The sequence below is a fragment of the Populus nigra genome, chromosome 9 (genome assembly GCF_951802175.1).
Source record: "Populus nigra chromosome 9, ddPopNigr1.1, whole genome shotgun sequence".
Lineage (NCBI taxonomy): Eukaryota > Viridiplantae > Streptophyta > Magnoliopsida > Malpighiales > Salicaceae > Populus > Populus nigra.
Window position 1 is genome coordinate 3,134,612 of NC_084860.1, and position 25,540 is coordinate 3,160,151.

The window sequence follows — 25,540 nt, forward strand, 5'->3', positions numbered from 1 at the left end:
AATTGGTGTGTTTTAAATTATTTTTTTGTTTGAAAATATATTAAAATAATATTTTTTATTTTATAAAATTAATTTTTAATACAAGCACATTAAAATGATTGAAAAAATACAAAAGAATAATTTTAAACAAATAAAAATTTAAATTTTAGATAAATAATATTTTAGCCGCCTACCAAACATCCCAAATTAAGGATACACTTCAGCTTCTTGCCTACTTTCATCCCACTGTCTCAGCAAAACAAAAAAAGAAGGCTAGAGCCCGCAATTTCTTACCTCAAAATTAATTTTATAGTGTAAAGAATCCCCAAAAAAAAGATAAATCTTGGTCAATATGGCAATGGGTCCAAGGAAACAAAATCAATTTATCAAGAGGCCCCTTTTTTCCGATATGGTGCCCATTTTTTCTTTAGTGAAAGCTGCTGCAGTTGTCGTCCTCAGAGCAATAAAACAAGAGAAACAAAGCAAGCAAAAGCAAAACATGGAAAAATAAAGCCAATGGCAAAGACATAAGAAGAACACTTCAAAGAGCTTACTTTATTCAAACCATCGAGGAGGCTTTTTCTTTGGACGGTGGATCAAGAAAGTGAAATCTGTCATTCCTGAGGTCGGTTCATTGTCAAATCTACACAAGCGACGTCCGTACCGTTACCTTTATACTGCAAAATTATCTTCTCTAAAAATTTAAATTTTTTATATATATTAAATTATTTTAATATTTTAATCTTAAAAATAATTTTTAAAAAATAAAAAAATATTATTTTAATATATTTTGATATAAAAAATATTTTAAAAAACAATTATAACCACACTCTAAAAAACTCTAGTCAATATTTAATTTAAATATTAGCACCATGGATTTGGATATTTTTCCTTTGGAATAGCAAAAGGTTTTGGTAAATATAAAAAAATATTCAAAAAAACAGCATAATTTAACAAAGATATAATTAAAAATAATGATCTTGTTTAAAAAAACCAAACCGTAAACTACTCCTACCTCTAACCCCAAACTAATAGTAAAAAGAAGTTATAAATAGTACAACAACCCTAAATTATAAAAAAAAAACATTCATAAACACCGAATTGCTAATTCTAAAAACAAACAATAATTAATAACCCTAAACACAAACCCTAAATAAATATAATAAAATATTTTGGTTTTTGGTTTTTTAGTTTTTTTAATATTATTATTTAATATAAAGTTTTAATTGAATTTTATTTTTGATATCAAGTTGACAGTAAACCTTAAGCAAAGCAGATGATAAATTAAAAAAAAAAAAGATTTTGTTATATTAGGCGGGGTTTCCAGAATTTTTGTCAAACTTGGCTAATTAAAGAAAAAAAAAACCACGAATTTCATATTTTTCACACGAAAAAGAATTTAGTGTCGGCTCAACGTGTACACCTGGCACCCAAACGTGGGACTTGAGGTGTTGAATGGAGGCAGAAAAGGGGAAGCAGAGACAGTAACCAAGCTAGACATGCTAAGCTGAAGTGTTCGCTGATTTGCTCCCTTGAAGAAACTATTCATAGGTTACTTACTCATCATCACATGTGGTTATAAATTGCCTTTTTGCCTGGGCATCTTTGACAAAAAGCATGACCAGGATCTGTACACGTCGACCATGAAATTAATTAGGCATGTGCATCAAGCCTTTTGTTTTCATGTTTCAATAATGTTTTTTTTAAAAAAAATATTTTTATTTTTTATTTTTTTTCCATCAAATTAATATTTTTTTAATGTTTTAGATTGTTTTAATATGTATATATCAAAAATAAATTTTAATATGTTAATATCAAAAATAAATTATTAGTAGTTGTTGCCTGGCGATGTCGTGATTCAATGAAATCTGCTTCTTCCATGCAACATACCGAGTTTTGTACCAACTTGCACGCAATAACATAATTGTGGATCGATCTAAAAGCAGGGTTGGATTATTAGGATATTGCGCCTCATATTAGGATCAGAGGTGGATCAAAATTCATTTTTTTAAAAATATTTTTACAATAATTCAATGTGTTAATGTTAATATATTTTAAAAATTCATAAATATTTTTTTTGCTCAAAATAATATATATTTTTTTATTTTTAAAAAATTATCTCTGATATCATCATGTTAAAATGATTTGAAAATATATAAAATAAATAATTTGAAATAAAATATAATTTTTTTTAAAAAATCATTTTAAAAATAAAAAAATAAACGGGCTCTAAGTTGCCGTGCGAATCTAAGTCTTAACATATTCTAATTATAGTGTTGATTAAGTTAACCATACCACGTCACTTTCATTCAGTAGTGCTCTTGCCTACTTTCTCTCAATGATTAACTCGCCAAGTTAATTGCCTACTAATCTCACTTGATCATGAAATAATCACCGAGGGTCGGCAAGCTACTGGGCAATGTATCTACAGGCTTGAGACCCCATAATAATCACAAGGTCAACCACTAATCCTAATTAACCACCAAAAAACGAAAATAAAACGGGACCCACTCTCTGCTATTGGATCCACGTGTCATCTAAAAAAATCTAACGTCGTTAATAACATCTCTCTGGAGATAATTAATGATGCAAGTGGGGGAGGATACTAAAGAGACAAAAAAACAGCACAGAAGCCCCGCCTTGATTTTCAATAAACCAAACTGTGGTCCCTACCTTTCCAAAAATCTTAAGTCACCGCTCAAATGTCGCCACGTACACGCTTTTTTTTTTGTCAAAGTTTACCGTAATCCCCATGTAAATTATCCTACTTGATGGGACAGTTAATCTCACAGGTGGCTGGGACACTTGTAGCCCTGTACGCCTTACATGCTCCGGCTGTCCTCGCCGGAATGGTTGCCGGTATTCGACTACTGTTGTCGGGTTCTTTGGAGCAATATCTTACTTCCATATGATTGCTTGCTCCATAAAATTTGTGCCCTTTCCTTTTGCTTTTGTTTTCCAAAAGTTGGTCTCTAGCCATTAGCCAATAATAGCCAAGTGCTATCGTTTTTCCTTTTTTTCAATCAAAATTTTAATGTTTTTTTAAAATATCCAGAGAAAATATGTTTTTTTCTTGAGTTTGAGATAGGTTATTCTCATTTGAATAATTAATTTATTCATGAGAATTTTTTTATAACACAATTTGGTTTGCATTCATATATGAGTTAATATTAATATGGAAACAAGGTTGCTTCATTATTATTATTATTATTATTATTTGAGGAAAAGCTTTCTTTAATTTGATACCCTGTTTGGTTTTGCGTTTCAAAAGTATTTTTTAAAAAAATTATTTTTTTATTTGCTTTAAATTAATATATTTTTGATGTTTTTAGATCATTTTGATGTGTTGATATCAAAAATAATTTTTTAAAAATAAAAAATATTATTTTAATATTTTTCTGAGTAAAACATACTTTAAAAAGCAACTACAACTACACTCTCAATATCTCTGAAATAATGTTTTTCTTATTTTATTTGATAAGCTAGGTATTAAAAAAAATTATTTCCACACAAGTCCCGTGTGGAAAACTTGAATAAGAGTATATCTTTATTAAAGAAAATTTAAAACTCAAGTAATTGAAATTCATAGACATGTGATTAAAAAATTGCATTTATAATAATAATAATAAAACATAAGACATGCACTTATTGACGTAATTTTAGTGGGCCATTGTTGCCATCAAATGATTTTGCTTAACCCTTGAATAAATCTAATTTTAATGATACGATAATAGTAAATTTGTAAGAAAAAGTCAACATAACCTAAATTAATATTTGTTTTAAGGACCTTTTAACTTTTCTTTATATTCAACCTTTAACTTATTAATGAGAATATCATTAATGATATTATCACTTTAATTACTATTATTATTTATAATATCATTATTATTATTATTATTATTAAAATAAACATGATAAATCAATAAAAAAAAAAAACCAATTCATATATATTCCATCATAAACAACATCACAAAAACCTATACGACACTCATTCTGTCTTCATTGCTCATACTTTTAAAATGAATTATTAAAATTAGTTATAGATTTGTTATCATTTTTTTCATTACCCTCTAGTTTTTCTTCTTTTTTTTATCTTCTCCAATTAACATTATGATTCATCAACTTGCCTTTATAATTTTATTGCTACTAATTAATGAGTTAATTTTTCAATCTATTTTTCTTTTATTTAGCCTTATTTATACTAGTTCTAGATCTAAATTGATTAAGAAAAACATAAAATTCATAAACTGAATAAGAAAAATAAAAATATTTTTCTAAACTAAATATAAATAATAATAATTTTGTCAATGAGTTACACTGTACTTCTCCGCCAACAAATAATTTTGTCAATATTTAAATCAACTTAAAGTCAGATACATTGAAATTGATTTTTATGTTTGTTTGTCTAGCTAGATTCCTAGCCTTCCTCTTATAGTTAAAGGCTGGCCGTTTACGGAAAGCTTAAAGTTAATATAATATATGCACGGTCCAAGGACATTATTAAATATAATTTTTTTTCTTCTGAATATTGAATTTAATTTTCAAGATCCTGCTAGCAGCATAAATAAATGTTATTCATAGTGTTATGCTCTGTAGTGGGTAATAAATAGGTGCACATACATCTTCTTTGTATATATAATCATCAATAGAAGTGTAAATTCTTAAAATGATAATGTGATTATAATAAGATGGCATATTTTAATTAATATGATAAAATAATTGAATGACATGATCAATAATGGGAACTTCTTCCTGTTATATTAAAAATAAGAAAACATGGATTTGATGATGTGGATTTGCTTTCTAGATAAAAAATTATTAGTTCGAGAGTAACCAATGTCATGACTATTAAAAATTTACATAGATTAATTTTAAAGTCTCAAGGGATTATAAAAAGGGAAAAAAAAAGAAAAAGAAAACATGGGCTATCAAGCTGGCTTGTTTTTTGATACTGTAATTAATTAATAAGTTAATTACATGAATAAAGTTTAACATCCTATTAAGCGAAGAAATTTGGATGGGAAATCGAAAATTGAGAAAGAAGAAACTGTTTGATCAACCTCATTAATTCCTAATACATTACATGAAGTTACTAACATCTAAAATATCTGGGATTTCGAATTTCAAGATGTTGCTGCAGTAGCTATCCCTCTCATCTTCAGTGCTGCTGCAATTGATGTATGTTGAATTGGAGTTCAATGGCGCTGGACTTGAGGAAGGAGTTGATAAAACTGAAGCAAAACCAAAGGTTTGGTTGCTGTTATTGGAAATAAAAGTTGAGGCCTCAGAAGAAGGGTCTACAAGATCAGTCCCATGGCAGTTGTCGGCGCTGTTGTAACTTGATCCTGCAGGCAGATAACAATCTTGTGATAAATTCGAGCCCATCCTGTTGCTTTGCCACTGATCATGTGTGCTTAACTGAGAATTTGGAGAGCTAAAGCTGGTAATAGTGCTTAATTGGTATTGGTCTACGTTGGGGTCCATTTGCTGTGCTTCATTAGAAAATGTAACACAAGGAGTGGTAGTCAATGTAGTGCACGTAGGCATTTCTTGACCTGGGGTTTGAAACTGGTTAGCTTGATGAATTACCGATTGGTGCTGGCTTTGATGGACTTGTGGGCTGGAAAGATGGTTTTCTTGATGACTAATTTGGAAAGCAAAATCTTGGGTTTGGTCACGTTGAGAAGATAAGAGAGATGTGGCTAGCCTAAAGAGTTCTGGGTCGCCTAGAGGCTGAACCCCAAGAATTCTTGACATGTTCATCCTGGAGGAGTCGTAAAGAGGCGAGTTGAGGATTGAGGAGAGGTCTAAAAGATCAAGCCTTGGACTATGAGTCACTGGATCAATTCCCATTCTCAGAAGCCTTTTCCTGATGTGTGTGTTCCAGTAGTTCTTGATTTCGTTGTCGGTTCTTCCAGGCAGTCGAGCAGCAATGGCAGACCACCTATACATCAAATATAAAACGAAGAAAAAGAAGTTAAAATCAAAATTTCCACGACTCCTTAACTCCACCTATGCATGTTTGTCAAAAGAAGACTTACTTGTTTCCCAAAATACCATGTAGCTGAATTATTGTCTCTTCTTCCTCGAAAGAAAATCGACCTCTCTTGATATCGGGCCTCAAATAGTTAGTCCAACGAAGACGACAACTCTTTCCACACCTCTGCAACCCTGAACAAAGTAAGAAACTAAACCCATCAACACCATGTCCACAAATTGAAGCCTAAGATAACTGAAGCATCAAAACCGATATATAAAACAATAACATACCAGCATTCTTTGGAAGTGTTCTCCAGTTGCCATAGCCATGTTTTTGTATGTAATCAATCAGCTTCTGATCCTCATCTGGTGTCCACGGCCCTTTCTTTAGCCCGTTTTTTTCACAGCAAGGTGCCCTCCCCATGTTGCACTATCAAGTACTCCTGGCTATAGCAATTCGGTACTGTGCTTGCTAGAGAGAAAATCCAGAGGTAGATATTTTGCTTCAGTTTCTGAAAATTGGAGCAAAGAAATGGATGCTGGGTCCGCATGGGCTTGTAGTTGTGTATAAATAGCCCTCCATGGGAAGGTTAGGAAACAAAATGAAGTCAAAGAGGATTCGGTGCCGTCCGCTGCTTAGCAACGTGTCCCTTCTCCTTGGAAAAATTAAAATGTAAAGTCTAATTTCTCTGTCACCATATCGTAAAATACGAAATTAATTTCTCATGCAAAATCTTACAAGTAATGTGTTTGATATCTCAATTTTTGGTACCATATCTATCATCCATGCCTTTTGGGTTCATATTTAGCTGTCACCAACATGAATTAGCCACGTACTCCTCCCATCTTTAACATGACCTTTGCTGCAGGGTTTCTTCTTGAATTCATGCATGGCTCCATGCTACAAAGTTAAGATGGCTGGCTTGAGCTTGTCGTGTCTCTCTGTGTGTGGAAAACCACGCTGTTCCCTTTTAAAAAACCGAATGCCGTGCAAATCTTGTTTTCAAAATATTTATTTTTTTTTGGTTAAAATTTAATATAATTTATATGTTTTAGATCGTATGTTAATGTTAAAAATAATTTTTAAAAATAAAAAAATATTATTGATATATATTTTGAAAAACAACTATTACCATATTATTAAATTATTAATGAACTACTCATGTTATCGAGGGCATGTTTTAGTTCAAGAATTTTAGCTAGATTTTTATGTAAATGATTAAGCAGTTTTAGTTTTGGGTGTAATAAATGAAGGAAGAGCATTTATGATGCAGATTGTGATAGTTCTACTCTAATTATCTGTTCTAAGAATAGATTTTTATTTGGATTCATAGATTTTTTTTTTCTTTTACAAAATTGGGAAATTTGATAAAAAGTTTGGAGGGTTTTTTTTTTTTTTTTTTTTTTTTAGCACAGAGAGAAACCAAGGAAAGGAAGTTTGGTTAATGTGAATACGAAGGACTATAGCGTGCAGCCCAACTGACTCAATGGAGTTCTACAAAAGCCAATTCTTATCTTTTTGCCGAGAAATTTCTTTTTTTTTTCTTCTACTGTTGTGATAGGTTAATTAATTTTTTTCTACTGATTATCCTTTTACACCAGTGCTTAAAATTTTGAACTGTGATTTAAAATTGATTTTTTTATATACTGTGTGTGTGTTTGTGTGTTTGATATCACACCTTCCATTAATCCCTTTCTTCCTTAGCCACAGGTACTTGATTACTTGTTGTCAAGCAAAACGTCAAGACCTCAACTTCATTGACTTTCGACAAATCAACTGAGCAATTATTTTCAGGGATGATAGCTTTTTTCTTGAGTAGACTAAGAACAGTCCCTCAGAAAAATATAAATTAATAGAATTAAAGCATATATACGCCCTGCAGGAATTCCAGTACATATAGTTGTTCATAAATCACAATCTGTAACTGCATGAACATATATTTTTCTAGCTTATCTCCACTTGAATTATAGAGTAATCATATGATTAGAGCTAGCACGATTTATTTATGCCACCAAAGCCATCGATTTCAAGGCTAGTCTAATCATGAATTATATAACAAAGAAGGTCCAACAAATTGAAATGTAATATAACTTTTGTGGGGAAGACGTTTTTGGTTGCCAAACACGAAACCAATATGAACACGGACTAGAATTGGATCTAAACATAACTATCAACTTGAATCAAAGTGAAAAATAGTATAAAAAGTTAAAGAAAGCCGAAAAGAAAGAAAATTTACCGTAAGAAAAGTGCTTATTGGGACTTATTGGCTGCTCTAAGCTAAGACTAATGATGTCCAACTTTTATGGCCCAGCTACCCCCCGCCCCCTTTTGTTTTTAATAAACTCATGATAATTACCAGACGATCAATTAATTATCTAGTAAGTTTGGTGATAAAAATTTAAAATTAAAAAATTTATTTATTTTATGATTTTAGATTTAAGTTTTATGGTTTATTGAAGGTTTATATAATTGTTAATTTCAGGACTTTTAAGATTAATCGAAATACACGCAAGTTAACTGAATATCTATGATAAAAAAAAAATTATGAAACAATTTGAAATTGTGCCAACTTATAATTATGTGATCTGTCACTCCTTTTCAATCAATATGGATTAGACCTGACACGGTAATCAGTATGTATAATATAATATAAATTAAGCAAAGTTAATTCGTTTGAAGCTTTTTTACTCATAATTAAGTTGCCTCCAGTTCGAATGATTGGATGAACAAAATTGACATAGACAAAATATTTTTTAATTTTATGTCAAGTTAAGATGTCTTTGGATTATATTTTTTAAATCAAAATTAAATTTGATTTAATCAGATAAATCATATGCATTATCTGATTTAAAGATTCATGACAATTTTTACTCCTCACGATTCGAATTAAAATTTTGAATAATGATGCTTAATTATAAGAAAATTAATATATTTTTTAACCATTACACCAACTCATATATATAATATGTAGAAATAATAACATAATGATTATATATGCAATATATGTTAATAAATCTGCTTAAAGCGGATGCTCTCATCGGTTAATTATTGATATACTATGCATGCATGCAGCTCCCACACGTCATCAAAATCACTCGTTACTTATTATATCCTGAATCAAACTATACAAAAAGTGGATGATCATCCAAAATATAATAGAAACTATATATTATATTTGCACGAATGACGACCGCGACGATATAATATTACTAACAGTGCATTTTTTTTTTTATAAATGCTTGTGCTTAATTATTTTTTTTCTAACCAAGTAATCTGATTAGTCTGATCAAACGTGTCACCATGCGAGAAGCTTGATTGGCCTTCAAATTGAATTGAAGGATGTAAGCACTCTGTTCAATAATTAAGCATTAATCTCTACTTGTTAATTCTCTAATATGATGATTAGGCTATTATAATTAGTAATTTGACATGGGGTGTCTCCATGACAACAAGCACGGAGACATTAGGCATGCCTGAGATTACGGACGTGTTAATCTTCATCAATTTAATTAGTATTTTAAAAGCATTGCTAGAAAAAAATATATTTATCATTGTTTTTATTCTTGAACTTTAAGGAAATATGACTCAACTAGTTAGACTCTAAATTTATTTTCAAAAAATCATTGATTCAAGTATCACAAACTTTAGGATCACTGGAGATTTATCTGATCGTTAATTTTCAGGGTCTTGAAGGATTAGTCGAGATACACGTAAGTTAGTTTGGATATTCACAGTAAAAAAAAATAATTTATTTGTTTTAAATTAAATTTTTATGAGAAGCTGATCGAAGGGATTACTTCTAATCAGATGAATGGAATAATCCCTTACTTCTAATCAGATGAATGAAATAATTGATCAAGGTTAGAAGGATATCCAAGAAAGCTAATGAGGATTAGGGATAGGGTGAAAACTCAAAATTTATACCTAGAGAAACTTAGGTAGAAATCAATATCTGATAAACATATAATAATATACGACCCCATTTACCTAATATTTTGCATTGATGGCTAAAGGTGGATAAGACAATTTTTCATGATTTTTTAATGTTGATGAATAGTAAAGGTAATTAGCATAATGTGGACTATCATTTATGCTCATTTCGTGTATATATGTGCATAAAAAATACTCGTAAAAGAACATAATATTATATTTCTTTTTCCCATAATATAATATTATAATATATGTAGACTATCATTTTTTCTCATTTCGTGTAGACTATTAGGATGGTGAAGAATGAACTCAGGAGGGAGGGAATAATCCTCTTTTTCCCATGCATATATATGCTTAATTACAAGTGCAATAACACAAGTAAATTGCATTATTGTATACAATGTTTATGTTGCTTCATTGTCCCACTAAGGATATGGTGGCTACTGGCTGCAATAATCAACATTATATTATATTTAATCATGCATCTATATATATATAGCTAGATTCATTGATGTCAAGGAGGCAAAGACTTGATGATCGATGAAAGAAAAAATAAATAAAAGAAGGAAAATCTTCTTGTCGGGAGCCGACACCAGGCGTCATATGTTAAATCGTGGCAGCCTGTTGATGGTTTGATCTTGCAAAACACTGTCTCCTGGGCGTGGTCCTGCTTGAAACGTTAATTACTTGTCCAACTTTTACGATTTGCTTTGTGCATGGGTTACCCAGAGAAGTTGCATATGTGTTATGCTGACCTCAACCGCTCTCGATCTGCATAGAAACTTGGTAGATTAACTCAAAATATTTATCTCACATTAGAAGAAAAAAAACTCTCTTATAAGTATAGATTTTTACTGTATAGTAAATTAAATGAAAAGGATAAACTCTCTTAATAGTTTTTGTAATGCTATTATATCAAAAAAAAAATTTAGAATTTGAATTAATATCGTTTTTTGAAATTATTTTTTTAATTTTTATAATTAGTTTTGATATTTATAATTATTGGAATAAAACTAAATAAAATATAATTGTTATATTATTCTTATATAATAACTTAACCCGTTAGGTGAGGTTCAAAAATATAATTTATATTATTCTTACATTACTTTATATTTATTTTTTTATTAAATAAATATGAATTATGATATTCGAACTCGTGATCGCTTGGTCATCAAAACTTTGATACCATGTCTAATAACCTTCTCAACCTAATAACTTCAACTGCTATGTGAGATTTTAAAATATAATTTATATTATTCTGTAACAGATATTAATATATCAAAATGATTTAAAAACATTAAAAATATTATTTTAAAATAAAAATAAAATTAATATTTTTAAAACATAAAAGTAATCAAAATCATCGTGATGCACAGCAGAGGCATCCAGCTGTACGTGGGGGCAAATTAGCAGTGAATAATGGTTTCTAGGAAAGGTTAACGTGCCCAAAGCAGATTGATTTGAAACTGAAAAGCACTTGCCACTTCACATGTTTGACCTTACATTGATTGGTACAACAACAGATAAACAATGTATAAGACACATTCATTGGACGAGCTCGTTTTGGACACTGTGGCCTATGATTGCAAAAGTTAAGGAAGAGCTTGGAGGCTACTGGCCCACGAAGCAACAATGTAATTAATGGCACTTGAGGGTCTAGTTGTCGTGGTTAATCGTGTGACTTGTTTTATTTTTATTCCGGGTTTGATTTTTTATGTACATGCCTGTCACCCCCGCGATGCCTAACCTGCCCCTGGGCTTGCAGGATGTCCAGTGGACCGTGGGGAATAGTCGTGGGACGCGCAAGCTGACCCGAACACCCCACGTGAATAAAAAAAAACAATGTAATTAATGTACTTGTCTACGTTAAAAACTAGCAATAAAAATTTAAGATAAAAAAAAAACAATGTAATTAATGTACTTGTCTACGTTAAAAACTAGCAATAAAAATTTAAGATAAATTTTTTTTTGATGATTTTAGATTTGAGTTTTATAATTATTTATATAATATTTACTAGAGATTTATATGGTTGTTAATTTTAGAACTCATAAAATCAGTTGAGGTATACGTAAGTTAGCCCAAACACCCACATTAAACTAAAAAACCAATGTAATTAACGTCGAGACGCGTATGATTCCAGAAGAACTTAATTAGCCCTGTGATTTTCGATGAATATTTAGGCCGGAATTATTCAAAGCCTAATATAGCAAGGTTGACAATTAATTCTGGCATGTTAGAATAGCCCGTGTGAAATAAATTCTCTCTCTCTGGGTCTCAAGGATAATTTTAAATTTTTTTATTTAAATTCCAGCTGAGATATTTTAGGTTTACTTTGTCGGTCCACATTTAATTTTTCAGAATCATATAATACTGAAGTGGCAACACAACATGCAGTTCATGGCAGTTGAGGTTGTGGAAAATATAGTGGCATCAACTTTTTGGTGCAGCTAAGAAAGAAAATTCAAGCTTTAAGATTTTTGTCGCATTGTCTTGGGTGGCTAAAGATAAAGGCCTTCACTAGTATTCGCTATCACCAAAAAAAACTGGTCAAGGTTTGTGCCAACCCATCCCTAGCTAGGCAACATCTTTTGAAGTTAATTTACTTTTAGATTTAAATTAAAATCATGTATATCAAATTAATATTTTTAAAATTATATATATATATATATATATATATATATATATATATATATATATATATATAAAAGATCTCAATACAGAACATTGAGAAGCTTTATAACCAAAATTTATCGTTCTGATACAAAAAATACCTATAATGTATAGTCATAATCCTCATCTTTTCTAATTTAATATCCTTCATATTTGGCTCTACAGCTTATTTTATTTTATATTGATTGAATGGCTATTTATTCCCAATAGAATTCGTTAGTAATAGAATATGTCTCTAATTTACTTTATTCATAATCATTAGAATTCAATCGAACTCAATGATTATCCCAAATTCTCTATACAATACTCACGTTTATTTTTTCTCCATTGATGCAAATATTTCCAATAGTAACCATGGATCATACTCTATTCTGATTATAAATTTCTATTATTTTAATCCATTTAATCTTCTCAACATGTTAGGAGACTCATTAAAAAGTTTTAACTCGATGCAATAGTCAAATTAAAAATTATACTTGATAGTGTATAATCAGACAATAAATAATTTTACACTAAAATCTAAATTTGCTTGTTCAACCTTTCCTTAAATCGTATTATTTTATATACTGTTTATTTACTTGAATAGTCAAGATTTTTAAACTAATTCATCTGAAACTTTCATCCTCCTTCAGTTAAAAACTACATGATTATATATACTCGATACTTATACCGATAGTTAGTGTTAGTTGCGCATAAAATCATACATTGATTTATTTAGAATTATGAGATATTTTTCTAAATATCTTCACCCCAAATTCACACAAATTCTTCTTTTAAAAATATTTATTTTACCCAATTAAGAAATTTTCATGATTATCATTAGTTAATATTTCACATCGTATTTTTATTACTTATATTTTATCTGAGACTTAACTAATTTTTCTAGGAATTTTTCACCTCCAATACTAAAAATTTCTGTTTTAATTTATTATTTTTAGTTGAGGATTTCCCTATTTAACATTGATTTACCAATTTTTGAGTTTAGGGTTTACATTACCTTTCTAAAAAAATAAGTGGACTGCCGATTGGAGATAATATAGTATTTTGCAAGGTCTATTATTATTATTATATTGATTGGGAACAACTTGATCTTTTTATATTTTTAAAGTATAGTAAAATAAATAAATTACTCTTAACAACAAATTCTCTTTAAGTGGCACCAATGGGTTTTTTTTTTGTATTATGTTTTTAGTTATAATCAAGTTAATTGAGGGAAAATCTCATATTTTCATAAATATAGTATATTATTTAAAGCCAAAACATGTTGGCACATGCATTTTATGTATTAATATGTCCATTGCTCCTTTGTGTTCATACAATGCGCATGGTGGATTTTTTTGTCGGGACGACCTTCTTTACATAGTTATAATCTCTACATTGTGTAAAACTAAATTTGATTTGACACTATTGTTCTTTTTTATTTTTCATCTTATTTTCTCTCTTATTTTTGTTTTCCATGCCGAACCTTTTAAATTTTAAAAGCAGCACTTTAATTTTTTTTTTACTGTCAAATCTGGTCTTTATTCGTTTAATTACTATTTATTTTATTTAAAATAATTTATCAAATTGATTTTTTTTTAATTTCATCATTATTGAGTACTTATTCTTTTGATTACTATTTTTTAAAGATAATTTTTAAAATTGATTTTTTTATGATTTTATCATTCTTCAGTTTTTTTCCTATCAGATTTGATCCTCATTCTTTTGATTTTTTTACTTTGATAGTTTTTTCTAAATTGATAGTTTTTTCTAAATTGATATTTTTTTTCTGGTTTTATCATTTAATATAAATTGGTTGAGAATTGATCTTCTTGACTGAACTCGAGTCTAGAATTTCACAGGTTATAAATTTATAAGATTAATTCGGGTTTAAAAGATTCTTCTGGGTTTGCTTTTATGTTTTTTTTTAAACTCATGTTTTTTCAGTTTTAATTTTGAACTTTTATTTAATTAGAGATTGAGCTTTATTGTTTATTCAGATTTAATTTTTTATTAGAAATTGGATAACATGATTTCGTTTAAAACTAAAATTCTAGGATTAAAAACTATTTAAATATGTTTCAGATTTTTTTATGTTTTTCTTTAAATATTACTGTCATCAACGCGCGTCCACACACACATATATATAATTGGTTAGACAACAATCTAGGAGGCCTTTATTTTTTATAGCTCCAAGTCCTAACAGCTCATTAGGCAGTCGAAAAGGCCCCCCCCCCCCCCCCCCCCCCCCCCCCTCCCCCCTCCCCCCTCCCCTATTATGGCATAGCCAGTGGCCGATCCTCTCCCCTCAGACCCCATAAAGGCCATGACATATCCCACCGTATGTTGCAGCATCCAATACCATTGGAAGTACAAAAGCTCAATTCTAATTTTGACAGAGCAGTAGCTGAAACAACTGGCATCAAATTAATTGAAAAAAACCGATCCAAAGTATCGAACCGGGAAAAAAACATTTATAATTTTTTTTTAAAAAATCAGTTTGGTTCAGTTTTAGAGCTGGAAAACCAAATTATACCAAACCATTTTTTATAAAATCAAAAACAAAAAAGAACTCAGAAAAGCCTACGCGTATTATATCAAAACCAATTTAAAAAGGCCAACTATAAGGCCCATGTACACATTTTTTTTTAAAATAAAAAACCAAATTGTTGGATTTGAACCGGGTATTTGGTTTGGTTCAATTTAAAATAAATAAAACCCGATTATGCCGGATTTTTTTTATTCAAACCGAGCGAACCAACTGCATGCTTACACCTAGTTATAGCTGTAGCTAGATTTTACTCTTCGAAGGAAACAGTAACTTGGTAGAAATGAAGAAAACTGCAAAATATGATATCGCATCCCCCTCCATTTTCTTCCCCAGGACCATGAACATATTTGAAAGATTGTGTCAGCTGATTCAAACAGTTCACATGCACAGATTATTCATCCTGGAAAACTCTAGATCAGTTGGCATGATGAATGCAATGACGCACACAACATCAATGCCTGACAAAAATGGGGTTTTCTTTCTTTGTTAAACCTACGGCTCAACACTCAATCATCACCTCACGAAATGTCATGCACGGCGTTGTTAATTTGGAAAGAAACAATGCTGTCCACAAATTGCTTCCCACCGAGCCATCGAGTATACGAAGGACGGGTTCCTTAAGTCTGCCTCACATGCACGTCAAGATTTCATGCTGCATTTCCACTCTTGGAGGCCTTTCACATCACATGTATAGATATTCAATTAATTTTGCCTCCTCCACAAAACAATTTGTGAAGGAATTTAAACTAGGAAGCATTGACCGGCAATACTTGGAGAAATCCATGCTCACTCTATGACTTGTTAAGAGCAATTCATCTGGGTATTTGTTTTCTTCAAGAACAGCAGGGGATTGCTGTCAGAGTCTCGAAATGACTCTTCGGATGGGTACATCGAGCCAAGTTGAACTACATGGAGTATCCCCTGCTATTCATGAAGAAGATAAGAAAACACAGCTTCAGAACATCCATGGAAAATATGGAATATCATTCTCAGATTCTAAAATGACAGTAGTGAACAATAAACAGCAGTTTAGCGCCCAGATATTTTTGGGTCACCAAGCATGAGTTGATCCCGTAGCTAACATATAATACCCTGTTAAGGAAATAATCAAGATATACACTCTTCATTATTTCATAATCAATAAAATGAAGAAATTAAGGAATTGAACAAATTAAGATAATTAAAAAATTAGCTTCCACTTCTGCAGCGGACAACTTTATGTTTTTTTTTGGGTAATAATCGAACGATAACTTTATGTTATCATGAGACCACTTTAAAATACTTTGTTTTTAATTCTGTTCATTGTCTATAAAATATTTTATTTACTATCCTCTTTAATGATATATCAACTCATAATTTATTGATTCATCTTCATTGATAAAACTATCACTGTTATTATTATGAAACCATAACTGTGCCTTTTGTGTCATTTCTATTTGGAGTATTTAGTCCTTGTTTCTTGTTATATCCGAGTAGCAAACATGAAAGTTTAGCTTGGAATTTGATTTACGGTGCATGATTGTTTCCCATGATGTTTTTATCGTTTTAAATATTTTGTATAATTTATTTTATTTTATTTTCTTATATGTTTTGTTGTTGTAATGCTATATAAACTTCACAGGAGTTAATACAAAATATATAATCAAATAATTGAATAATATCCTTTTCTTCTATTCTAAATTTCTACAACGCCCATTTAATGCATGTTAGATAAATTGAGATAGCATCACAGGACATTCAGTTCGCCTGAGTCTATTGAAAAAAAAAAGACCAGTAGGATTCATCAGAATGAGAGATGCAACAGTGATTACTTCTGGTTCTCCATTTCATAAGGTAATGCGAGTTTTACTTCTAATAGCTAACTAACTCATCCTAAGAAACTCTGACGAAAAATAAACTTTGAATGGTGTGGCATGATTCTTCACAAGTTTACTTCTGTGAACTGGGTTAAAAGATTGATAAAAAGTAATTAAAACCATCTTTGAGCATCACTCAATAGCGTGTTTTTCTTGTTTAAAATGATTCTTGATTCTTTGTTATAATATCAAGAACTTTAATGAATAGTTTCAATTTATTTAGTAAAATGTAGTACAAGATAGAGGTAGTCCTCCGATAATATAAAGCCATTCTTCAAGCCTCATCAATATATTAGATTTTGGGTTGAGATAATTCTTTGTCAAAGATATCTAGATTGCAGATTGAACTAAGGTTTTATATACAAAATGATTGGCATTTTCCCATCAAGGAATTCATGAAGTATAAGAAATCATCTCCAGAATCTGGTTATGTATATTGCCAGTAGTCACATGAACGCCCCTTGAAGTTTCAAGCTTCATGGACACATATTATGCCAACAGCATGATCCGAAGCCTATAGAATACATTTAGTTGAGGAATTAGGTCATGCTATAGCAGTTTTGGCATTCATTTCTCTAGAATGAAGACTGACGCTCTACCTAAAGCTACCATTCATCAGTACTTGCATAAACTGCATAGAAACAGAAGAACTCTTATCATGGAAAACAATCCGAAATTGATGTGATGGACTACAGAAAATAAAAGGATAGAGTTGGAAAAGCAGAAGCATAGAGCTGAAGCACAAACAAAAGAGTAGAGTGTTGAAGCACAGATGATGCTGAAGTAAAAAATTATATGCACAAGAGCAGGGGACTGAAACACAAAGGTCTGCAGATGAAGAACCAAGACATGAAATCATATAGCATTTTTTGTCAAATCTCACATAGTATTCTAAAAGTGTTTTGACAGATACTTCAAAATTAGCATTTCAAAGACCAAGTTTAGGCTGAATTGTATTAAATAAACAGTGAAAAACTTCATTTATCACTAGAAATTATGTGGTCAAAAACATTTCACGAAACAGAATGTCTATAAAAGTGCAGAAATCTCATTTCCAAAGAATTTTCAGCTCCGGAAAATCAAGGTTAAAGTAGGCACGTATAAGTAGCTAAGTGTAGTTAAACAGCAGATGAATCAGACTAAAACTTCCACAACATGTCTGCAGAAGGAGAATCTCTTTATATCTCACACTGTCAGTATCGCTTGTTGCGCTGAAAGATTGCTGATGGCGGCAACGATTCCCATGTCTGACTGTCCGAAATGCAAAAACCCGCCTTGGGTACTAAATGCCTTCATCAACAAAGCACCTGGTCCAACCATTAGGCATGTTGGCTGATCCACCCATTAGACGTGATAGCTGCCTTGCCCATGTTCCACAGCCAACATGAGCCACCATTATGATCTCTGATCTGGAGGAGATGCTTTCAGATATTTGAACATCAGTGGTGGATTAGTGGGAAATAGCCTCCTGCCAGTTAGGGCAGCCCATGACTGACACCTAATGCAATCTAGCCAACTTGGGTTCAATTTTTGTTTCTGCTAAAGACTCTATCCAGCAACTATAAATTACAATAAAAAAAAAAAAAAAAAAAAAATTACAATAGAATATATACATAGAAATTCGGCATTGTTCAATAAAACTGGCCATTTAAAGGCTATTGATCGTACTTGGGCGGAAAGCTTTACCTGTGATCTTTGTGGGTAGGAAAGCTAATTTCATAAAAGGATGGCATCATCTAGATACTAAACTTAAGAATTTGGATGGCAGAAAAGGCCTACATTGGGACATCATCTAGATACTAAGCTAAGAGGATATGTCTCTACAGAAACAATGAAAGATTATGTGTGCGTGCAGAAAACATTCCATCAGATTATGTGTAGCTTTAAGATGTAACTATAAATATATATTTCAAGCATCATTCAGGAGTTTTAACGTATTATACAGTACTCTAAATGGTACGGGCCCTTTTTTTTCCTTTTTTTTGTTTTGTTTTCAATTTTTTTTTCAACTTTCCTATTTTTTCTTTTTTTTTTTTCATTTATTTTTTTTAAAAAATTATTTTTGTTGATTTTACCTTTTAAATATTGACCTGGTTAAAATTTTTGCTTTATATTTTTTTTCTTTAAAATACTGTGAATTGCTGCGATGTTTTTCCACATAGTTTTTCTATTTTATTTTTTTATTTTTCAAAATTATATTTGTCGATTTTTTTTCATATTGAGCTGATTGAGAATTTGGTTTTGTAATTTTTTTTCTTTAAAACATTGTTGATTGCTACAGTGTTTCTCCACATGATTTTTTTTCTCCAAAATTATCCTTTTTATTTTATTTTTTAATATTGAGCTGGTTAAAAATTACAGTTACAATATGTTAGAAAAGAAGTATAACTTTTTTTGAAAATTACTGTTGATTGCTACAGTGTTTTTTCCCACATGGTTTTTTTCTGTTTTTATAATGTTTTTTCCTAAAATTATCTTTGTCAATTTTTTTTTTAAATACTAAGTTGGTTAAGAAAATACAAGTTTTTTCTCACAAAACACTATGGATTGATACAGTTTTTCCTCACATGGTTTTCTTCAGTTTCTTTTGTGTTTTCTTTTTTTGTGATATTTTTTTCCAAAATTATCTTCTTTGATTTTTTTTTTAATATTGAGTTGGTTAGAATTTAACTTTGTAATAAAGCTTAATTACGCGGGGAAAACATTGTAGCTTTGCTCATAAAATATTATGGATTGCTACAGTGTCTCTCCGCATGGTTTTTTTTTATATAATTTTTTTAAATTATCTTTTTTCATTTTATTTTTTTAATATTGAGTTGTTTGTAAATTATAATTATAAGTCATTACAAATAAAGCTAAATCATGCAAGGAAATACTGTAGCTTTCATCACAAAACACTGTGAATTGCTACAGTGTTTCCAGCATGATTTTTCCCCTTTTTTTGGTGTTTTTTTTCTTCTAAAATTGTCTTTATCGATTTTTTTTTAATATTAAGCTGATTAAAAATTTAACTTTGTAATTTTTTTTCTTTAAAACACTTTGAATTGTTGCAGTGTTTTCCCATGTGATTTTTTTTATGATTTTTTCCAAAATTATCTTTGTCGATTTTTTTTTTCATATTGAGTTGGTTAAGAATTATAATTACAATAAAACTAAATCATATGAGGAAAGCGTTGTAGTTTTTCTTACAAAACACTGTGGATTGCTACAATATTTCTCTAAATAGTTTTTTATTTTATTTTATTGGGAAAAACGCTATAGTTTTCCTCACAAAACATTGTCAATTGCTACAATATTTTTTCTCATGGGTTTTTTTCCTTCCAAAATTATCTTTGTTTTTTTTTTAATATTAAGTTGGTAGAGAATTTAGCTTTGTAATTTTTTTTTTCTTTTTATTAACTGAAAAGTTAAATCATATGGCGAAAGCATTGTATTTTTCCTCACAAAACACGGTAAATTGCTACAAATTATTTTGTTCAGTTTCTAATTTTTTGATCACCAACACAACTTTTTTTTCCGTCATGAAATATTTGCTCCATCATACCTTTAATTTCTATTACTTATCTAGCATTGGTTCACAATTATAACGCTATCAAGTGCATTTGTTTTATAAGCCCGCGGCAGCGCGCAGGCATGTCATCTCGTATTTATTATATTTGGTCTCGTCAAATATATTCCATTGCATCGTCACATTACCCTGCCTCGACGATATTGTTGTTGTTTTTTGTCGGTTGGTTATATAGGTGGTACTATTATATTTATATAAATATATATTTATTATTAATAAATGTTTAATTTGTCTTTAATATTATATAAATTTTAATATGATTAGTAAAATTTAATTTAATTGTTCTTAAAATAGGTTAGGATATTTATAAGAATCTTAATATGATTAATTATTAAATTTTGAAAAATATTTTTTCAAAGAAAAATTATATTAAATGAAGTTTATCATGTTTGAGAAATAATTCTAGTCCTGGAATAATCAAGTGGGGACTTAATTGATTAAATTTCTAAAATTATTTTAAATAATATATGAATATTATTTAAGGGAAAAATTAATATTTTGTCAATTTATAGAGCTTTTTAGATTTCCATATAAATAGTCAGGATGCTTTTTATTTGTTGTTGTCTATTAAACAGAAAAACTACATAAGTCATAAAATAAAATAAAAAACTAGCACTATAGGCATAATAATCTATTTCTCTTTTAAATAGAGATTTATGAGATTTCTCACTAGTAATTCGTGTGAATTACCGTTGAACGCAGGATAATTAGGCAGTCTGTGGTTTGTGACAACTTAGCATTTAAAGAATTATTCAAAGTCAAAGAATATCAGATTTTCATGTAATAAATCTTTAAACAACTCTAGATTTGTCTAATTAGATCCCAGGGACTACTAAATATTTTTATTTTATTGTTTTCACTGCATATATGATATTCGGGAACCTAATAATGGTATTAGAGCCTTCATTAGATAACTAGGGTTGTTGATTGTATGTTTTAATTGTTATTGATATTAATTATAAATTAATTTTATTTACAAAAATTATTTTTCTCAAAAAATATTTTTAATCTCATGATTTAAAAATAAATAAAAATTATAGCTGCTGTTCCGGCCAGATCAGGCTGAATTTTTTAGATCCGGTTGGAATCCACCATTGAATTAAAAAAAAAAAAAAAGGTTTTAGGTGGCTGCAACAGCCACAAGTCTCACTCGCATGCTTGGATGTGCTACATGCATAGCCAGTCGTTGTTGGCAGAAGGCCACGACAGTGCCAAACTGGGGCAGCGTGAGGGTTGTTGCCCTGCACTGCCATCAGGTGCAGCGATAGCACTACCGCCGTTGCTGAAAGTTGTGGCTGCCATGGGCAACCCCGTGCCGGTAGCAGCAGCGAAGCCTTGTTGCTGCAACAAGAAGAAATGGATATATATATATATATATATAAGTATATTTAGGGCTAAAATTATGATTTTAGTTCTCCATATATATATGAAATAATAATTTTATATTAAAATTAAAACCCTAAACTAAATTAGTTATAGAATTAATTTTCCTAATTAGTTTGGGATTGAATTAAAATATTTAAAATATTTAATTAAATGGTTTAATTAAATAATATTTAGAAAAATGGTTTTTATAAAGTAATAAGATTTTTTTAAGCCTAAAAGTTTTAGTTAATTAATCCTAAAAAAAAAAGAGACGTGATCAACTTATTACAAAAATGTTACCTCCTCAGTGTCTAAAAGAAACACTAAAGAAACGCAAATAATCCCAATGATTAGATTTCCCAACATGAAAATAATAATTAGCTTGAATGAAAATCTCAACTGCTTCCAAAACATCAAGCATATGTTATGATTCTGTACTCTTTTAATAAGATCCTCTGTAGGTTCTTGAAATGTTGTTAGTGGCCTGCATCTTAATAAATATTACAAGGAAAAGCCTGAAAATGTCTCCTAGTTGTATAGGTAATCTTGGTTGACTTGTAGCTCAGTGGCCTTGGCAGGCTTTGCCCTGCCTGAGTGCCCTGGTTCGAGCTCTCATGTGTACCTAGCACATGAGGGTTTAACTGCTGTGGTCAATTCGTGTGACTTGTTCCGCCCCCGTCCCGGGTTCGACCCTCTATGTGTACGTCTGTCACCCCCGCGGTGCCTTACCTGCTCCTGGGCTTGCAGGATGTCCAGCGGGCCGTGGGGAATAGTCGTGGTGCGCGTAAGCTGGCTCGGACACCCCACGTAAATAAAAAAAAAATAATAATAAATAATCTTGGTTGAATCCCAAAAAACACCAACAATTAGCCTATTTTAGGCTAATATAACTATAAATCTATTCCATTTTTTCAATTACATCATATACCAAACTTGGTAAAAAATATCTATTTTTTTTTCATCTTTATTCTTTTTACACATAGTTTGCCTCGATATTCCGTGCGAAAAGATATAATACGGTTTATTTTACGAGAGATCGATGCTAGTTTATAGTAAGGGGTAAAAAAAATATTGTGGGTTATTACTAAAATAAAACTCTTAAAGTTCATGTCTCTGGAGAAAGTATTACAAAATTAAATTATATAAGGTCATTTGAGTAGTTTTTCCTAATAAATTATTTAAATACTACCAAATAAATATTAAATTAGTCTTTTTATCTCTCCTTTTTAAGCATTTTTCTTGCCTTGTATACAAAACACAAAACCACCACTTTCCTCCAAACATTAATGTTAAGAAATTTCTTGAAATAAAAGAATCTTTTCTTAGTCTAAAATTGAAAATCATATCCTATTTATGACCAAGTCAGTGGTTCATTTTTCCTATTCTTAGAATCTAAGAAATCTCTAGTTTTGAAAATTCTATATACAAGAAAAATGTATTGTGAATAAAAAGGAATTAAATCCACCACCACAATTCGAAAAAGCAAGGATCGTTAATTTCCTAAGCATATCCTTTTCAATTAAATCTTTCTTTTCTTCGTTCAGAAGCAGAATATTAGTAACCATTCTCAAAATCTAACCACGAAGAAATCCTTCAGAAAATTCAAGCACCTGATTTTCAACGGTCCTACGTAGACTTTGTCGTGTCTTTATGGCCTGAACCTTAATTAACTCTCTTTAAGTGCATGACAAAGTTTCCTCTAGATCATCGCCAGATCAAGAATCTCGTAGCTTTTTTCACGAATCTCCAAAGTCAACGATTTTTCAAGAATTTGGGGTGTTGTTTTGTTATTTATACATGAGCAGGGAGTCGTATCAATCAGGAATGAGAGTGGTTCAGGGAATGGAGGAGCAGGCGTCAATGTGTGATTCTTGGACCATCAAGTCTTTGAGAGATTCTGCTTGTTCATCTTCTTCTTCTTCTTCAAAGCAGGCAAGGCGTTTCTCTGGTTCTGTTGATTCAAGTGGTTATAAGATTGCCAAGAGCGGTAAGTATAAGCAGGCTGAGGAGAATCTTAGGACTGTCATGTTCTTGAGCTTCTGGGGTCCTAACTGAGCATCATACGTCAAGAAGCAGCAAGCTAGCTGTTGGTGTTCGTCTGTTTTAGCTCTTTGGAAAATATTTCTGTATCCCTTCGAGGTCTGTTTACCAATCAACTTCTGAACAAGTGTAAATACAAAATGGTGGTCTAGTGTATATTCAATTATAAAATCTTTATTTGTAGAGTTATTTTTGTTATCTCTGTCTGGCAAAAGATACCATTAACATCAAATTAGAGAAAGGAAGATTCGGTGATTTGACAAGTATATCATCTTCCCTGCCATTTATCTCTAGATCATGGTAGCCTGGTATCGTTTCCTTCTGTGCTTAATGGCAATCGGCAAGATAACTAGGACTTGCTTGGGCTTGTACAGTTTGTGTGTGAGCCCAAAATGTAATTTGAATACATGCTCTAGGTTCCAAATGGCCCAATCATGGGAGGAAACAGGACGGAATTTTTTCCCTGGCCATAATCCATCTCCAATCTCCACCACATAAATAAAACAGAACTGATAAGCTAGCTTGTTCAGTTTCTCTGTGCCTTTAGCTCCAAAACCTTGTAACCTTTCCTCAGAGCTCTCAGCTGAAAACTGAAAGACTATGAATTCACTTAAACTTTCCAAGAGTTGTTATCAATCACGATTTCTTCCTAACCTCCACAAAAAGATGGTAAAACAAACCACTATTGCTCCAAACAAGCTGGTTCACGGAAGAAAGCTAGCAGTGAGGGCATGCGGTGGACTAGAATCTGAAAAGAATTCGGAAAGACGTAGTTTCTTGAGTCTTGAAGAAGCTGGTCTAGTTGAAATGTCCGGTATTAGCACCCATGAAAGGTTCCTATGCCGTTTAACGGTATTTCTTTCTTAAGACCTTGTTCAAAACGTATCAACACATGCATGTATTGAAGAATTACTGAATAGTTTCAATAATTTTGCGCGTGTGTGTTACAGATATCATCATTAAACCTCTTAAGAGTTATATCAGAGCAAGAAGGGTGTACAATTGAGGAGCTGAATGCTGGGAGGGTATGCGACTGGTTTTTGAAGGATAAGCTGAAAAGAGAGCAGAATATAGAGTCCGCAGTGCTTCAATGGGATGATTCTGAACTCCAATTTTGAGCCTTTTTACTCTTCTCTTTATTTAATTAACAAAAAGGCTCATTTAGGGATATCATGGGATTGAGTTATAGTGTTGTTTGTGACTATACATGCTTTGTGCGTAACTGTCTTTTCCATTAGAGCACCATATTGATCCAGTTTCTATGAGTACTGATTTCAAAGTAGAAGCTAATGCAGACCATAATCCTGTGATCCCAACTAGAATCACCTGCAATTTTGCCTTCTTCATGGCAGATGGCACGTTGGGAGGCATCAGACTTCACATCCTTCGCGCTTTGCAGAGGCATGTGTTCTTGGTAAACAGTGCCCTCAGGCACAGTCGGTTTGATCCCTTCCCCCGCTACCTCCCTCATTTTTTAAGGGGTGGCGCCTCCTCTCCTAGTGTTAGGAGAACAAAACAAAATGAATTCTCGAAACGGAAAATTCTATGCAATATATATCATTTCATGTTTCACATAACCTTTCTGATCAGAGTCCAAAACCTTAGCATTCTTAACCAAGTA

At 31.0% G+C, this 25,540-nt stretch overlaps 2 protein-coding genes across 2 annotated transcripts; one reads left to right on the forward strand and one right to left on the reverse strand.

Annotated features, from left to right (window-relative positions):
- Positions 1 to 4,902: 4,902 nt before the first annotated feature.
- On the reverse strand, positions 4,903 to 6,589 carry LOC133703893 (transcription factor MYB102-like). The gene is made up of 3 exons (XM_062128627.1): positions 6,250 to 6,589; positions 6,021 to 6,150; positions 4,903 to 5,923 (listed from the first exon to the last, which is right to left on the reverse strand). Exons 1-3 carry the CDS (start codon positions 6,380 to 6,382, stop codon positions 5,059 to 5,061), a joined length of 1,128 nt encoding a protein of 375 aa, XP_061984611.1. The 5' UTR covers positions 6,383 to 6,589; the 3' UTR covers positions 4,903 to 5,058.
- Positions 6,590 to 24,439: 17,850 nt separating this feature from the next.
- Positions 24,440 to 25,184, forward strand: LOC133703250 (uncharacterized). The gene is made up of 2 exons (XM_062127711.1): positions 24,440 to 24,771; positions 24,870 to 25,184. Exons 1-2 carry the CDS (start codon positions 24,520 to 24,522, stop codon positions 25,035 to 25,037), a joined length of 420 nt encoding a protein of 139 aa, XP_061983695.1. The 5' UTR covers positions 24,440 to 24,519; the 3' UTR covers positions 25,038 to 25,184.
- The last annotated feature ends 356 nt before the right edge of the window (positions 25,185 to 25,540 follow it).

Coding starts and splice junctions, on each gene's coding strand:
- LOC133703893 (XM_062128627.1), bottom strand. CDS start 6,382: ATGGGGAGGGCACCTTGCTGTGAAAAAAACGGGCTAAAGAAAGGGCCG. Junction 6,151..6,249: donor AACACTTCCAAAGAATGCTG/GTATGTTATTGT, acceptor TACTTTGTTCAG/GGTTGCAGAGGTGTGGAAAG. Junction 5,924..6,020: donor CATGGTATTTTGGGAAACAA/GTAAGTCTTCTT, acceptor TTTGATGTATAG/GTGGTCTGCCATTGCTGCTC.
- LOC133703250 (XM_062127711.1), top strand. CDS start 24,520: ATGAATTCACTTAAACTTTCCAAGAGTTGTTATCAATCACGATTTCTT. Junction 24,772..24,869: donor GGTTCCTATGCCGTTTAACG/GTATTTCTTTCT, acceptor TGTGTGTTACAG/ATATCATCATTAAACCTCTT.